The sequence below is a fragment of the Taudactylus pleione genome, unplaced genomic scaffold (genome assembly GCF_031769625.1).
Source record: "Taudactylus pleione unplaced genomic scaffold, aTauple2 ptg000086l, whole genome shotgun sequence".
In the NCBI taxonomy this organism is placed as follows: Eukaryota; Metazoa; Chordata; class Amphibia; order Anura; family Myobatrachidae; genus Taudactylus; species Taudactylus pleione.
Window position 1 is genome coordinate 13,613,443 of NW_028284488.1, and position 15,177 is coordinate 13,628,619.

The window sequence follows — 15,177 nt, forward strand, 5'->3', positions numbered from 1 at the left end:
TCTGGTACAAGTTGATCTTTGTCTCATCTGTCCATAGGATGTTGTTCCAGAACTGTAATGGCTTTTTTAGATGTTGTTTGGCAAACTCTAATCTGGTCTTCCTGTTTTTGAGGCTCACCAATGGTTCACATCTTGTGGTGAACCCTCTATATTCACTCTTGTGAAGTCTTCTCTTGATTGTTGACTTTGACACATATACACTTACCTCCTGGAGAGTGTTCTTGATTTGGCCAACTGTTGTGAAGAGGTTTTTCTTCACCAGGGAAATAATTCTTCTGTCATCCACCACAGTTGTTTTCTGTGGTCTTCCGGGTCTTTTGGTGTTGCTGAGTTCTCTGGTGCGTTCTTTCTTTTTAAGAATGTTCCAAACAGTTGATTTGGCCACACCTAATGTTTTTGCTATCTCTCTGATGGGTTTGTTTTGATTTTTCAACCCAATGATGGCTTGCTTTATTGATAGTAACAGCTCTTTGAATCTCATATTGAGTCGACAGCAACTGATTCCAAATGCAAATGTCACACCTAGAATCAACTCCAGACCTTTTACCCGCTTAATTGATAATGAAATAATGAGGGAATAGCCCACACCTGTCCATGAAATAGCTTTTGAGTTGATAGTCCCATTACTTTTGGCCCCTTAAAAAGTGGGAGGCACATATAGAAACCGTTGTAATTCCTACACCGTTCACCTGGATGTAATTACCCTCAAATTAAATCTGAAAGTCTGCAGTTAAAGCACATCTTGTTTGTTTCATTTCAAAGCAATTGTGGTGGTGAATAGAGGCCAAAATATGAAAATTCTGTCAATGCCCCAATATTTATGCACCTGACTGTATATTAGTGCTTCTAATCCATTAACTAGATGGGATTTGCTTGACATGGTCGCATCAATTGCCATCATGATGCGTCCCACGGGGATTTAAATAGTGATGTAAATGGAAATCAGTTTTGCACAAGTACAGAACTGAATTCTTGCTGCTACTTCAGCCACGCGGTAGTGATGTAGAGGTCTCTGAAAGCTGACATCACTGTCGATTTTTCACCCCAGAATGCTTTGTGAAATACATTCTGGAGCTCATGCTCTGGAAAGCAAATTTTAAATCAGGAACAAAGAGGCAAACTGAAGTTCACCACGGGGAACTGTTGATGATCTCTAAACTCCAAGTCCTGAAATCAGCTGAAAGGCTGATGATCAATTTTTACTTGAGAGCAACTTCGCTGTGATTTGCATGAGAGTGAAGGGGAAACTCTAATAGGGTTTTTTGGCCACTAGGGGAATCTATGGTCACTGTACGGGTTTATTGCCACTGGGAGGGTTGGCAGTCCAATTGATAGGGAATTTAGTAATTGTCAAGTTAAGGACAAGTTGATTTTACTCCTGTACTCTAGTAAGGGTTATTACATAGGTATACTTGCACTGAATATTAGGGGTCATTGTTTTATAAATACCATATCATGTAAGCACAGTAAACACTCCTAGAAACAATGTCTCCATAAGATTTCTGTCTTACCACTTTAGGCTTAAATGGTGGTTCAATTCCTCTCTTTTCCAGTCTTTCCCAGTCAATGTGTTGGAAGAAGCTATGCTGCCGGATGTTGCCTTTCACTCCAAGTCTTCTTTCTGGTTCTCTAACAAAGAGCTAAATTGTGCAAATTAGATTGATGCAGGTTTGTAAATGGATAGAGTGCCATAATTAGTTGCAATTAGTACATAACAAAATATATACATGCAATCACATAAGAATTACCTTCAAATGCTAAGTCAAGTATAGGCTTGAGTGTAATGTATTAAAACATCTCACAGCAGGATATCAATTGAAGTTGCAAATTATACTAATATATATCATAGGAACCTAATCCTCTAGACCAGCGGATCTCCACCACACCTCTCAAGTTTTTCCGGTCAGTGTTTGAGTATGTCTGTCTATGGGAACAGGTGGGATAATTACTGACCCAGCTAAGTCGATGAACTCACCTGTGCATGATTAAAGACATCCACAAGCATGACCTGTTAGTAGTACTTGAGGGCTGCAGATGACAATCACTGCTGTAGTGTTAAACTTTTTGCTGTGTTGTGTTATTAAATATACCATTTCAAGCAAATATTGTGAGTTCATGTGATTTTCCTCTCTTCTATGAATGGAATATCAATGGGTTTTAAAAAAATAATAAGATTAGGATATTGGGCATAAAACATTTGGTTTTGAACTTTTTGGGGGTGATTCAATTCCCTGAGATGCGGCCCTGTAACAGTCATGAAGACACTCCTTGGCAATGTATCTTCACTCTTTTTTTCCCATAGAGGTATTCAGGAAAATGAGCAAAAATTATTCACCATAATAAGCTTAATGTGTGCAGATGTACAGTGCATCCGGAAAACGCATCACTTTTTCCACATTTTGTTATGTTACAGCCTTAATCCAAAATGGAATAAATTAATTTTTGTCCTCAAAATTCTACACACAATACCCCATAATGACAATGTGTAAAAAGTTTTTTTGAGATTTTTGCAAATTTAATTAAAAAACAAACTAAGAAATCACATGTACATAAGTATTCACAGCCTTTGATCAATACTTTGTTGATGCACCTTTGGCAGCAATTACAGCCTCAAGTCTTTTTGAATATGATGCCACAAGCTTGACACACCTATCTTTTGGCAGTTTCGCCCATTCCTCTTTGCAGCGCCTCTCAAAATCCATCAGGTTGGATGGGAAGCGTCGCTGCACAGCCATTTTCAGATCTCTCCAGAGATGTTCAATTTGATTCAAGTCTGGGCTCTGGCTGGGCCACTCAAGGGCATTCACAGAGTTGTCCTGAAGCCACTCCTTTGATATCTTGGCGGCGTTGTCCTGCTGAAAGATTAACCGTCACCCCATTCTGAGGTCAAGAGCTCTCTGGAGCAGGTTTCATCCAGGATGTCTCTGTACATTGCTGCATTCATCTTTCCCTATATCCTGACTAGTCTCCCAGTTCCTTTCGCTGAAAAATATCGCCACAGCATGATGCTGTGACCACCATGCTTCACTGTAGGGATATTGGCCTGGTGATGAGCGGTTCCAGGTTTCCTCCAAATATAATGCCTGGCATTCACTCCAAAGAGTTCAATCTTTGTCTCATCAGACCAGAGAATTTTGTTTCTCATGGTCTGAGAGTCCTTCAGGTGCATTTTGGCAAACTCCAGGCGGGCTGCCATGTGCTTTTTACTAAGAAGTGGCTTCCGTCTGGACACCCTACCATACAGGCCTGATTGGTGGATTGCTGCAGAGGTGGTTGTCATTCTGGATGATTCTCCCCTCTCCACAGTGGATTGCTGTAGCTCTGACAGAGTGACCATCGGGTTCTTGGTCACCTCCCTGACTAGGGCCCTTCTCCCACAATCGCTCAGTTTAAACGGCCGGCCAACTCTAGGAAGAGTCCTGGTGGTTCCGAACTTCTTCCATTTACGGATGATGGAGGCCACTGTGCTCATTGTGACCTTCAAATCGGCAGATATTTTTCTGTACACTTCCCCAGATTTGTGCCTTGAGACAATCCTGTCTCGGATGTCTACAGACAATTCCTTGAACTTCATGCTTGGTTTGTGCTCTGACATGCACTGTCAAGTGTGGGACCTTATACAGACAGGTGTATGCCTTTCAAAATCATGTCCAAAGAACTGAATTTACCACAGTTAGACCACAATTAAGCGGTAGGAACATCTCAAGGATGATCAGTGGAAACAGGATGCGCCTGAGCTCAATTTTGAGCTTCATGGCAAAGGCTGTGAATACTTATGTACATGTGATTTCTTATTTTTTTTTTTATTAAATTTGCAAAAATCTCTAACAAACTGTTTACACATTGCCATTATGGTGTATTGTGTGTAGAATTTTGAGGACAAAAATGAATTTATTCCATTTTGGAATAAGGCTGTAACATAACAAAATGTGGAAAAAGTGAAGCGTTGTCAATACTTTCCGGATGCACTGTACATCGCAGATAATTTATTACCCCCTTTTGTATTTATTTGTTATGTAGTTTGGTATGGATAATTTATATTTGAAGAGCGTAATATATTAATGATGGTTTTTAATCCAAAAGTGGTACCATTCATTTCAAAACTTCAGTCATTCAATCATAGGGTTATGCTTGTGTGGTCCAGAAGGGCTGTTTGACCAATAAATATTTGCATGTTTTACCTGTAAAATATGTAGTTCCACCCAATTAAACAACCATCAGAGCTATATAACATTCTAAGGATGTCACATAATTCAACCAAGAGCTTTATAACTTAAGGGCCACGAGTGCTGTTAACTTTCACCATAAGGGTAAGTAATAAAATATGCATACTTCTGGTAACAGAGAAGTTGCACACAAATAGACTGCCTTGAAGATTCCAATTTAGAGTGCCTGTAATTCCCACAGTACAGTCCATCTCTTAAGTAAATTTTCACAGGGACAGCACTCTGAGAGAATTGGTTTCATCTGCTTGAATATTAACATTGTGTGTGTTAAATTATATGTATTTACTTATTTACATGCATAAACTGAATTTATTTTAAAATAAATTGCGCAAACTACTAACAAGGCTTACAAAAAAACACTAACACTGTAATTCCATGATTAGACACTTCTTTAACATAAAGTTAGCTACATAGTGTTTAGTGTATACTATTTCATAAAATGCCATAAGTTTAATAAGGTATTCCTATTATAGAGGTGACTGCAAAAATTACACCTTTATATGGAATCGGTATGTAAAGCCGGCTGTCGGGATGCCTCCTGTCACAATTCCGACAGCGGCATCCCGATGGTTGGTATCCCGACAGGGGTCGGGTAAGTATTCTTACCCTTCTCCCCCTAACCCTCCCTTCTTGTAGCCTAACACTAACCCTCCCCATCCCGCACTCTAACCCTCCCCGTTAGTGCTTAAAGCTAAGTCTCCTCCCTTCGTGCCTAAACCTAACCCTCCCCCCTTAGTGCCTAACCCTAATCCCCCCAGTGGTACCTAACCCTAACCCTCCCCCTCATATTAAACCTATGTATATTTTCATATTGTTCAAGTTAAAGGCTTTGACACTGGGTGTCTAATCTGAACTAGGCAACGGGGGACCCCAGGAATACTAACTTTAGCTAAGTATATCTGTATCATTTGAGAACCTTCATATTTTATATCTTCTAGGTATATACATACATTACATACATATATAAATGTGTGTTAATAAGGTGTTAAAGTTCCAAATGATTACACAGACCTACTGTATATTTAGGAAACAATAAAACCTTTTAGTATATTATATGATGCAGCAATATTAATAACCTATAAAAGGATGCATTCTCAAGTGATATCTTGTACTTGACCAATACCTTTTATTTTGATGCGCTAGCCACATACAAGCTACTTATGCATTAGTGTCGACAATGTTTTGCTGGGTAGCGCGGGCATCATTAACAATGCTATTGTTGTATAAGAGAACATACTCTGGCTGCCAGGCTGTCTGTCTGCCACCATCCCTCCCAGCCGCCAGGCATGTGTATGCACTGTATGGCAGCTTGAAGTCCCAAAACAATAAAATTATACCAGCCTGGGGGACAGATGCCACTCCGCCTCCGCCACCGTCTGCGCATGCTCAGAAATCATACAGACTATACGTAGGGTGTCATACTACATTTGAAATAAGTTATTATCAGACCTGATTGAATGTGTTTATATTCTACATGTTGACAATTATTTTTAAATTGTTGCAAGATCTGCTCTTCTTTCAGCCTCTAGCATTGCTCTTTTGTGCAAACATCCCTCTGTCCCTATTTTTCTCAAAGCTGTAAATCTATTGGGTTTCATGCATAGTTTATTATGGCTGAGCTCCTTTTTGGTTTGAAAAACTGCTTGTTTGACTCCAAAATGTCTAAAAGCATTAATTCTGTATATTTTATATTATTTCTGGTGCGTTGTGTGCTGCTATGTGATATTTGTAGATGTGGTCAGTACACTGCAAGTTGCTGTCATAGAGCTCTATAATATTTTTTCATGCTGTTGTGAACTAAAAAAACTACAGAAATTTGCAAGGCATTTACATTTTCTACTTTGCAGTGCACAGTAAATAAACAAGAAAAAAACAATATATTAGTTATAGGCCCTATTTGTTATCATTTTGCTGTCAACGTTTGACGGATGAGAGACTGCTCCTGATTGGCTAACTATGTAATAATTAGGCGGCATCTGGACATTAACCCATCTTGCATTGGGGATCTCTATAGCCATCCATCGAATTTTGCAGGGTTTTATTTTTATTTTATTGGATAATGCTGGATTAAGGCAAGAAGAGGAGTGTAGGTAAGTATATATTACAACCACAACACTATAAAAAATATTATGACAATAGGTGCTGGATGGCAACAGTATTTAAAAAAATAGGGGGGGGGGGGGCAATAAAAAATATTTAATATACATTGGAGGGAGACATTTTAAATATTACATAAGTGAGACAATGATAACTATTTAATATAGAAAGGATGTCATAATAGATGTTACTATATAAACAAGGCCATTATAAACATTTTATATAAAGAGGCCATAATTTCTATTTTAAATATAATGCAGACACATATTACATCTGCAAACATCGCTTCCCCCCTCAAAAAAAAATTTAAATAAAAAAAGAAATAAAAAGTGCACATGTTAGTTTTGTACCCGTTCCCAGAGCCATTGTTAATATTTGTTTGGAAAAGTATAAATTAAGTGCTCTGAGTTTACTTTGCACTGGAACATCACTTATAATGATCGAGAGTACAAAACTTGAGCATTTCCCAGCAGAGAACCTTTGTAATTTAATAAACATACTGAGCAACATCATATGACCAATACATAATGCCACATTATTTTTATTATCTGATATTGTACATACATGCTGGGCACTAGGAGGACCCAGAGTCTGCAGGAGGTCTGTCCTCTATCCTGATGTGCTCCTGCATAAGTGACTGCAGCCATCTTATGCCCTGATTCAGAGCTGAACGCTCTGAGCAGGACGCTCGCTCTGAATCAGGGCCGTCCTATTTAAATGTGGAGCGGCCTTATGGACGCTCGCATAGCTGTGGGTTACCACCCACAGCTTATACGAGCGTCCATGATGATGGTCGCGATGGTCAAGACCATCGCGACCATCGGGCTTGCGACGAGACCCTGCGATACGGTCTCGCTGCCGCAAGCCCAGGAGTGATTTTGGCTCTATCAGAGCCAAAGTCACTCCCACTGACATCATTACTGATGTCAGTGGGGCCGGACTCAGACGGTAGGCGTTCCCATGGGAACGCCTCCATCTGGCCGCCACGCCCACTAAAGGGGGCGTGCTGTCAGTCACCATTGACAGCACGCCCCCTTTGGTGCGAGACCCCGAGCGTCGTATTTCTCGTCGCTCGCCGGGTCTCGCGCATGCGCACGACGGAGCTCCCTCCGTCGTGCGCATGCGCATTCTCACAACATCGACCCGCTTGCGAGCGAACTTTGCTCGCGAGCGGGTCTGAATGACCCCCTTAGTACTTTGTGTAGAAAGACATGGTGGGAGATAGAAGTGTCCTACTTAGCTGCCGTATGGGAAACCTGGCTATTACTAGTGATGTATGCCGGACCATTTTTGCCGGATTTGGTTCTAATTCGTTGGCCGGCTTTGGATTTGGATTTGCCAAACTGCGGTGACTGGTTTTGGATTTGGATTTGGATTTTTTTTACAAAAATTGACAAAAAAGCTAAAATCACATAAATTGGGCTTTTTTTTCTTCTTAGTGTATCATTAACCTCAATAACATTAATTTCCAGTAAGGTATAGTCAATTTAGTACACCTCACAGCTTATAATATTGTTTTCAACATTATTGGCGAAAGGTTGCAGTGAGCTGACTGGTTACCAAGCGACAAAGCAGTGGCGCAGCGGCACAGACACCACAATTTAAAGCACATCTATGACACATTGCCACACAGCAGTGGCAGAAATGAAAAGTAGTGCACCCACCCAGTGGGGTACGGCCAGCAGAATCACAGTACTTGTTAACAAAGTGGGCTACGGCCCAAGGGGTCACAGTGCACAATCTTATTCACATTCCAAAACATAGTGCCCCTGATTCACATTACACCATAAAGTAGTGTCTCTTATTTATGTTATGACACACAGTAGTGCCCATTTTTACACAATGCCCACAGTAGTGCCCCTTTTACACAATGCCCACAGTAGTGACCCTTTTACACAATGCCCACAGTAGTGACCCTTATACACAAAGCCACAGTAGTAATGCCCCTTATACAATGCCCACAGTAGTAGTGCCACTTATACAATGCCCCCAGCAGTGGTGTCCCTTACACAATGGCCCCAGTAGTGGTGCCCCCTATGCAGTCCCCTTAGTAGTAGGGCCCCCTATGCAGTGCCCCCAGTAGTAGTATGCCCCCCATTAGCATGCCCCCAGTAGTATGCCCCCCAGTAGTATGCCCCCCAGTAGCAGTGCCCCCATTAGCAGGCCCCCATTAGTAGTGCCCCATTAGCATGCCCCAAGTAGTATGCCCCCAGTAGTATGCCCCCAAGTAGTAGTGCCCCAGTAGTAGTACCTCCATTAACATGCCCCCAGTAGTAGTGCCCCCATTAAAATACCCCCAGTAATAGTATGCCCCCCATTAGCAGGCCCCCAGTAGTAGTATGCCCCCCTTAGCAGGCCCCCAGTAGTAGAAAGCCCCCCCCTTAGCAGGCCCCCAGTAGTAGTATGCCCCCCCTTAGCAGGCCCCCAGTAGTAGTATGCCTCCCCTTAGCAGGCCCCCAGTAGTAGTATTTCCCCCCTTAGCAGGCCCCCAGTAGTAGTAGTGCCTCCCCTTAGCAGGCCCCCAGTAGTAGTATGCCTCCCCTTAGCAGGCCCCCAGTAGTAGTAGTGCCTCCCCTTAGCAGGCCCCCAGTAATAGTATGCCCCCCTTAGCAGGCCCCCAGTAGTAGTAGTGCCTCCCCTTAGCAGGCCCCCAGTAGTAGTAGTGCCTCCCCTTAGCAGGCCCCCAGTAGTAGTAGTGCCTCCCCTTAGCAGGCCCCCAGTAATAGTATGCCCCCCCTTAGCAGGCCCCCAGTAGTAGTATGCCTCCCTTTAGCAGGCCCCCAGTAGTAGTATGCCCCCCCTTAGCAGGCCCCCAGTAGTAGTATGCCTCCCCTTAGCAGGCCTCCAGTAGTAGTAGTGCCTCCCCTTAGCAGGCCCCCAGTAGTAGTATGCCCCCCCTTAGCAGGCCCCCAGTAGTAGTAGTGTCCCCCATTAGCAGGCCCCCAGTAGTAGTAGTGCCCCTATTAGCAGGCCCCCAGTAGTAGTATGCCCCCCCTTAGCAGGCCCCAAGTAGTAGTATGCCCCCCTTAGCAGGCCCCCAGTAGTAGTATGTCCCCCACTAGCAGGCCCCCAATAGTAGTATGCCCCCCATTAGCAGGCCCCCAGTAGTAGTATGCCCCCCCTTAGAGGCCCCCAGTAGTAGTAGTGTCCTCCCTTAGCAGGCCCCCAGTAGTAGTAGTATGCCCCCCTTTAGCAGGCCCCCACTTAGCAGGCCCCCAGTGGCAGTATGCCCCCCAGTAATGCCCCCTTACACACACACATACACATAAAAAAACCAAAAAAACTTACCTGAATCACCGCTCCCGCCGCTGTCCGCTCTGCTCTGCTGTATAATGCGCTGAGGGAGCCGGAAGACGGAGCTCATGAGTGAGCTCCAACCGGCTCCCTCCGTGCAGCAGCCAATGAGAGTCTGTGTGACTCTCATTGGCTGCTATTACAAACACACAGCTGCCGCCGGCGGCTGTGTGTTTGATCTGTGTAGGGCAGACCACTATCAAGCGGTCTGCCCAACACTAGAGTAGCCCTGACGTCGGATTCTCTTGCGAGAATCCGACATCAGGAGGCTGCGGCTCGGCCTCGAACGGGGATCCGAGTCAGGCAGGGAACACCCAGCGTTTGGGTGGACTTGGATCCCCAATGTTTGGAGTGGTTTGGATTCCACAGAATCCGAACTGCTTATCTTTAGTTATTACCTGCTAGAAAGCTGTCCCAGCATCCCTGCACCACTACTAGTTTGCAGCATACACTTGCTGGCTAGTAAACTGTATAGAACCCTGCTCAAACTATGCTCAATCTGTCAGTGTGTATAACAGTGAGTGCGGCTGTACTTGTTATCCTTCAATAAACCAACACCACTGGTTAAGTAAATGGGCTGTTCATAGATTCAGTCATCTACTGGTGTGTGCTTACAGTACATTACTATATCAACACCTGCACTCACATCATTTCCAACACAATATTGCCAGGACAGGCTTATGCTTATTTGGTACATTATGTGGCATATCTTCATGTAAAATAACTAAGGGCCCTCCCACAGACCTTTCCACCTAAACCTCTCTCCCCAGTATTTCCCCTTCTCCCCCTGTCAGTAATTGCTCTTCTTAATTTGACATAACATCAGATCGGATGAATAGTGAAGTAAATGATTTGTATGTGCCATGCCTCCTTCCTCTTGTATTCAGTGTATGAGAAGCACAGTGATTGGCATTGCTAGTAGGAGATGGTGCTAGGGAATGATGAGAATTATCCTGGCATGCAGCCACTGGGGGAAAGTCTTCTTCATACAGACACCACGTGGATAACATAATAATTGGTTTTGTGCAAAAATAAGATAATAAAGATTCCCTCTGCTGTAAGTTCAACATTCATGCCATCTGGGCTAAAGTTAATAAGAGTCTCTTGAGAAAGTTTTGTTAGCAGTAAAACACAAGTGAGGGGAATAAGCATCAGCTGATAAATATTGTAATAAATGTCTGGGGACATAGCTTTGTATTCTGTAAGAAAAAAGTGTTCTATGTACAGTCCCCATTTATTTGGCATTGCTGAAAACACCCCTAGGATAATATGCTTCCCAGATGTTTTCGGGTGGTCTTCAGTCAGGAGAAGTTCTGTACTAGAACCATATATTATATTCTCCTTATAAAAATGAATGAATAGGGACTTATAATGATCTGTCTTGGGCTGCTTGAAATATATTAGCTGTCAATATATTGTGATTTACAAAATTTGCATTTGAATGATTCTCAAGGAAAAAGTCACTTTTTAATTAATGTATTTTCTTGTACTGTCTTATGGAGCAGGAAGAATAAGAGGATATAAAAAGTTCTGTTTAGTTTCTAGATTGCACTTCAATAGTAAAGCTGGTCACTTACAGTCTGATCCTACCAATTGTCTGTCCAATTTAGCTGCACTCTGCAGAGCCTGGTTAAGGTGCCATGGGGCCCTAGACAAGATACTGGTTTGGGCCCCCCTTCCCTCTGATTTGTCCCTGAAAAGATTCCTTTTCTAGAAACGCCACCACCTACTTTCAACTATAAAAAATACAATTATCTATATCTATACTAATATTATACAAACACTGTGTGTGTCTGTTTGTTCCAAGTTGGTGCAAAAACTACTGAACAGATTTTCATGATAACTGCGTTATTTGTAATGGAAACTCTTAGAAATAACTTTCACTTTGTTTCATCTCGATCCATCACGTTAAAGCTGAGCAATAACAAAAACAAAATGTATTGACATAATCAATGCAAGAGATAGGTGTGGCACCTTGCATGCGGCCAGTAATGGGTGAGGGGAGGTGCTTTGGGCCCACCTTCACTTGAATAGGATAGGCTACATAGCAGCCTGTACACAGGGCACACAATGATTAAAACCTTACAACCTTAAAGTTGCCCCAGTGCCTGAGTGTTTAAAGACTCTTGAGAACTTCAAAACCCACGCACACTTCCTTAAAAAAATAATATCAACTGGAAAAACTGCAATATGTCAATCAGTTAATTATCTATCTATCTATCTATCTATCTATCTACCTCTAGCTAACTATCTATATATATATATATATATATATATATATATATATATATATAGTGATAGAAGCACTGGTAAAGTGGTCAATGGCAGGTACATTTGTCCTAGGTTTTTGGCCTATGTGTTATAAAAAAACCCAGGAGAAGTCTGTTTTGTAAGCAGACCAGAGTATCGGCTTTTGGAAAAGCCGGTTTGGGTCCTGGGGGTGTGGATGTGAGGAGAGGGAGGGCTCCATCCACAGGCCAATCCAGGTTTTGGGCCTTTCAGCTTGGTAGCAGGCTCATTGGGGCTTACAGCTGGAACTGCCTGATATAAGCTGTGTTCAGTTGTAGCTGAGTGTCTCACACCTGGGGAAGTAGGCATGCAGGCTAGCATGTCCAGAGACACTGTTGTGACAACCCTGTAAGTACTGTGCATGTGCTGTTGTTGATGGTGTGGGCAGTAGGCCCTACCGTCCTGGTAGTGAGGGTACCTACTGTTTAGTTATTGCCCAGATGGGCTAGGATTTTGGTTTATGATTTGTTATATCCATTTGGCACAATACAGACTGGCGCCGACCAGTTTGTACGAGAACCCCAGACTTGTGTCCTGTTTCTACGGCTGCTGTGTGGGTAAAGAGGGAGTCCATCTACCCCAGGAGAGGGACCCCTATCCCGACTGTGTCACAAGATATATATATATATATTTTTTTTTTTTAAGTTTTTTGGTTTTGGTTTAGGGTAATATATGTAATATTATGTAATTATATATTGTATTTTTTGTATTTATGAGGGTTTGGGATGTGTACATCCCTATGGTATAGGTTTCTGGATACCCCCATTGATGAGCGCAGTGTCGCTATAAACAAAATATTTCTTTATCGTTTGCTACTTCCATGGGTTACCCTATATTGGACTGTTCTCTAGGATGTATTAAGTATATGTATGCCAACAGGTAAATTCTTGTGTGGTATTCAATTATTTTCTATAATATTATCCCATAGTAATGGGTTACCATGGTGATGACTCCAACACCGATAGTGGCTAGTCACTGTTACGTCCCGTGGGTGTGGCTAATAACACTGGAGGGTGCTGGTTGTTGTAGTCTGTAGACTAGTGGAACCTGTGATGCGCTTGGCGGAAGTGACGTGTGCGTTCCACGTGGTCGTTCCTTACATGCGGCTCACACACAGGAAGCGTCGGTGTGATTATGCCGCCCTACACTCGTGGACCACATGTGGTAAGTGCCGCTTGTTAGGTCCATTTGTGTCTGGTGTTTGTGATATGTTTGGGCGCCATTTAGCTGATTGGTGGGGGTATTTATGACCCTAGTGGGAGATGCACAGTATAATTTGGGATCCATAAGGATTGGTTGGATATTGCTGTGGAGGCTGCATTGATGTATCTCTTGAAAATGGTCCAGATGGGACCGAAATGTTGAGGAGAATTATTCACTTATGGACTATGTGAGGAATAAAGTTTGATTTTTTATATGTGCAATACTGGTGAGTGCCCCTCATTTTTATATATATATATATATATATATATATAATATTATAAAATTCCTACATATTTTAATAACTTAATGTCTGGCGCTTAGAGCATTAAAGTTGCAAACAATGTATAATTAAAATCTCTATCTATTAAAGATTTGAATTATACATTGTGTGGAACATTAATGCTCTAAGCGCCAGACATTTTGTTCCTTCTGCTTCTTTGGTGTGAGTGTGCCGTTCCTTTCTTGTTCTTTGGCTGCTGGTTCATTTTCCATACAGTATCCACAGGTGTTTCAGATCAGCGCCAGGGGTTTATTTGCACATTTTACTAACTTGCATGCAATTTAAAATACAATTTTTTTAAATTTATTATTTTTGAGATTTTCTATTATTATTAACTTGAAGTTGTTGCTCCCAAACGCACGGTGAATTACAGAAACTGTACTCTTGTTCACAGTAATATAAATATAAATGTGTAAATGATAAAAAATGTGCATACCATGACTAATATATCTTTAGCTTCTTTACTAAGAAAACGGGGATATAATGGGTCATCCATACGTATAGACTGAAACAATTGTTCTTCATCTAAGCCACGGAATGGAGATTGACCAATTAACATTTCATAGAGAAGTACTCCAAACGACCACCAATCCACCGAATAATTGTATTTTTGTCCGAGTAAAATCTACAATAGAAAAACATAAATGCCTGGTTACTAAAGAGTCTCTGCAAAACACAACTACTTGTATTGATACCTTTCTACAAAAGCATTATGAATACTTTTAGGGCCGGCCGGACCATTACACATAGGGCCTGATTCATTACGGATCGCAACTGCGATTATGCACGCAGACGGGCGATTGTTGCATACTGCGCATGCATCGCTGTGCAAAGGCTCTACAGCGATCACTCTGCAATTGAAGTGTCCATGCAGACCCATCGCAGAATGATTGGCAGGAAATTACCATTTGGGGGTGGTGACGAGGGGGTGATGGGCGAAACGCAGGCATGTCTGTGCATTTCAATGCTGTTACAAGGTCGTGCATAAATTAGCCACTGCGATGGCATCCGCAGCTTGAGCTCTCAATGCGTGCGATGAGGTTAGCAAATTTTGAGCAAGGTCAGACCTTGTGCAAGTGTGCATGAGGCTCCGATTGTACTCAATGTTACCGATGGTTTAGCAGACTTGCAATGTATTATGGATGTGAGTAAGGGGAAGTGGGCGTACTTATGTTGGGCTGCGAAGGCATAGCAATTGCAAACATTGGCATATTTTCGCAGTGGGTCTGCGTGCGTAATCGCAGCTGCAATAGTGATCCATAATGAATCTGGCCCATAATACGCTGATGCATAGGGCGCCATGCTCCATGCACAGTCGCCCAGCCAGCAATACACGCTGTGCTCCCTGCATGGAAAGCTATTCCCACCCACCCATCCCTACGGATCGTTGTGGAGTGAGGTGAGCTGGTGGAAGAGCAGGGCGGAGGTAAGAGGTAGGGAAGGGGCAATCGGGTGATGTACTGCTTACCAGCTGTACTTGGGATGGTCCACCCCTGAATACTTCACCTATGTACTATGCAGTTTATGCTCCTGCTTCTGTCACCACAGACCACCAGAAGAAAAGTGTGTATGTTCAGCACACAAATATATCATATTTTCCCTATTAACAATTAAACTTTCAATCAAAATGTTGTTCCCCAAATCAATGTCTGACAACAACAAAATAATTACAAGACATACGAGTATATAATATATGTGTGTTTTCTCAGAAAGCAGATCTCTGATAGCTGGAATTGGTAACAGCAATGGCATATTAATGGGAGGTTTAGACTACAATTAAAGCCAAAA

At 42.4% G+C, this 15,177-nt stretch overlaps 1 protein-coding gene across 1 annotated transcript in view; it reads right to left on the reverse strand.

Annotated features, from left to right (window-relative positions):
* Positions 1–15,177, reverse strand: part of PRKCQ (protein kinase C theta) — a 72,115-nt gene that overhangs the window by 9,647 nt on the left and 47,291 nt on the right. The window contains exons 15-16 of the mRNA XM_088468905.1: positions 13,826–14,014; positions 1,512–1,640 (exon numbers count right to left, since the gene is read on the reverse strand). Of these exons, the coding sequence (XP_088325031.1) occupies positions 1,512–1,640; positions 13,826–14,014 (318 nt within the window). The remainder of the gene's footprint in view (positions 1–1,511; positions 1,641–13,825; positions 14,015–15,177) is intronic.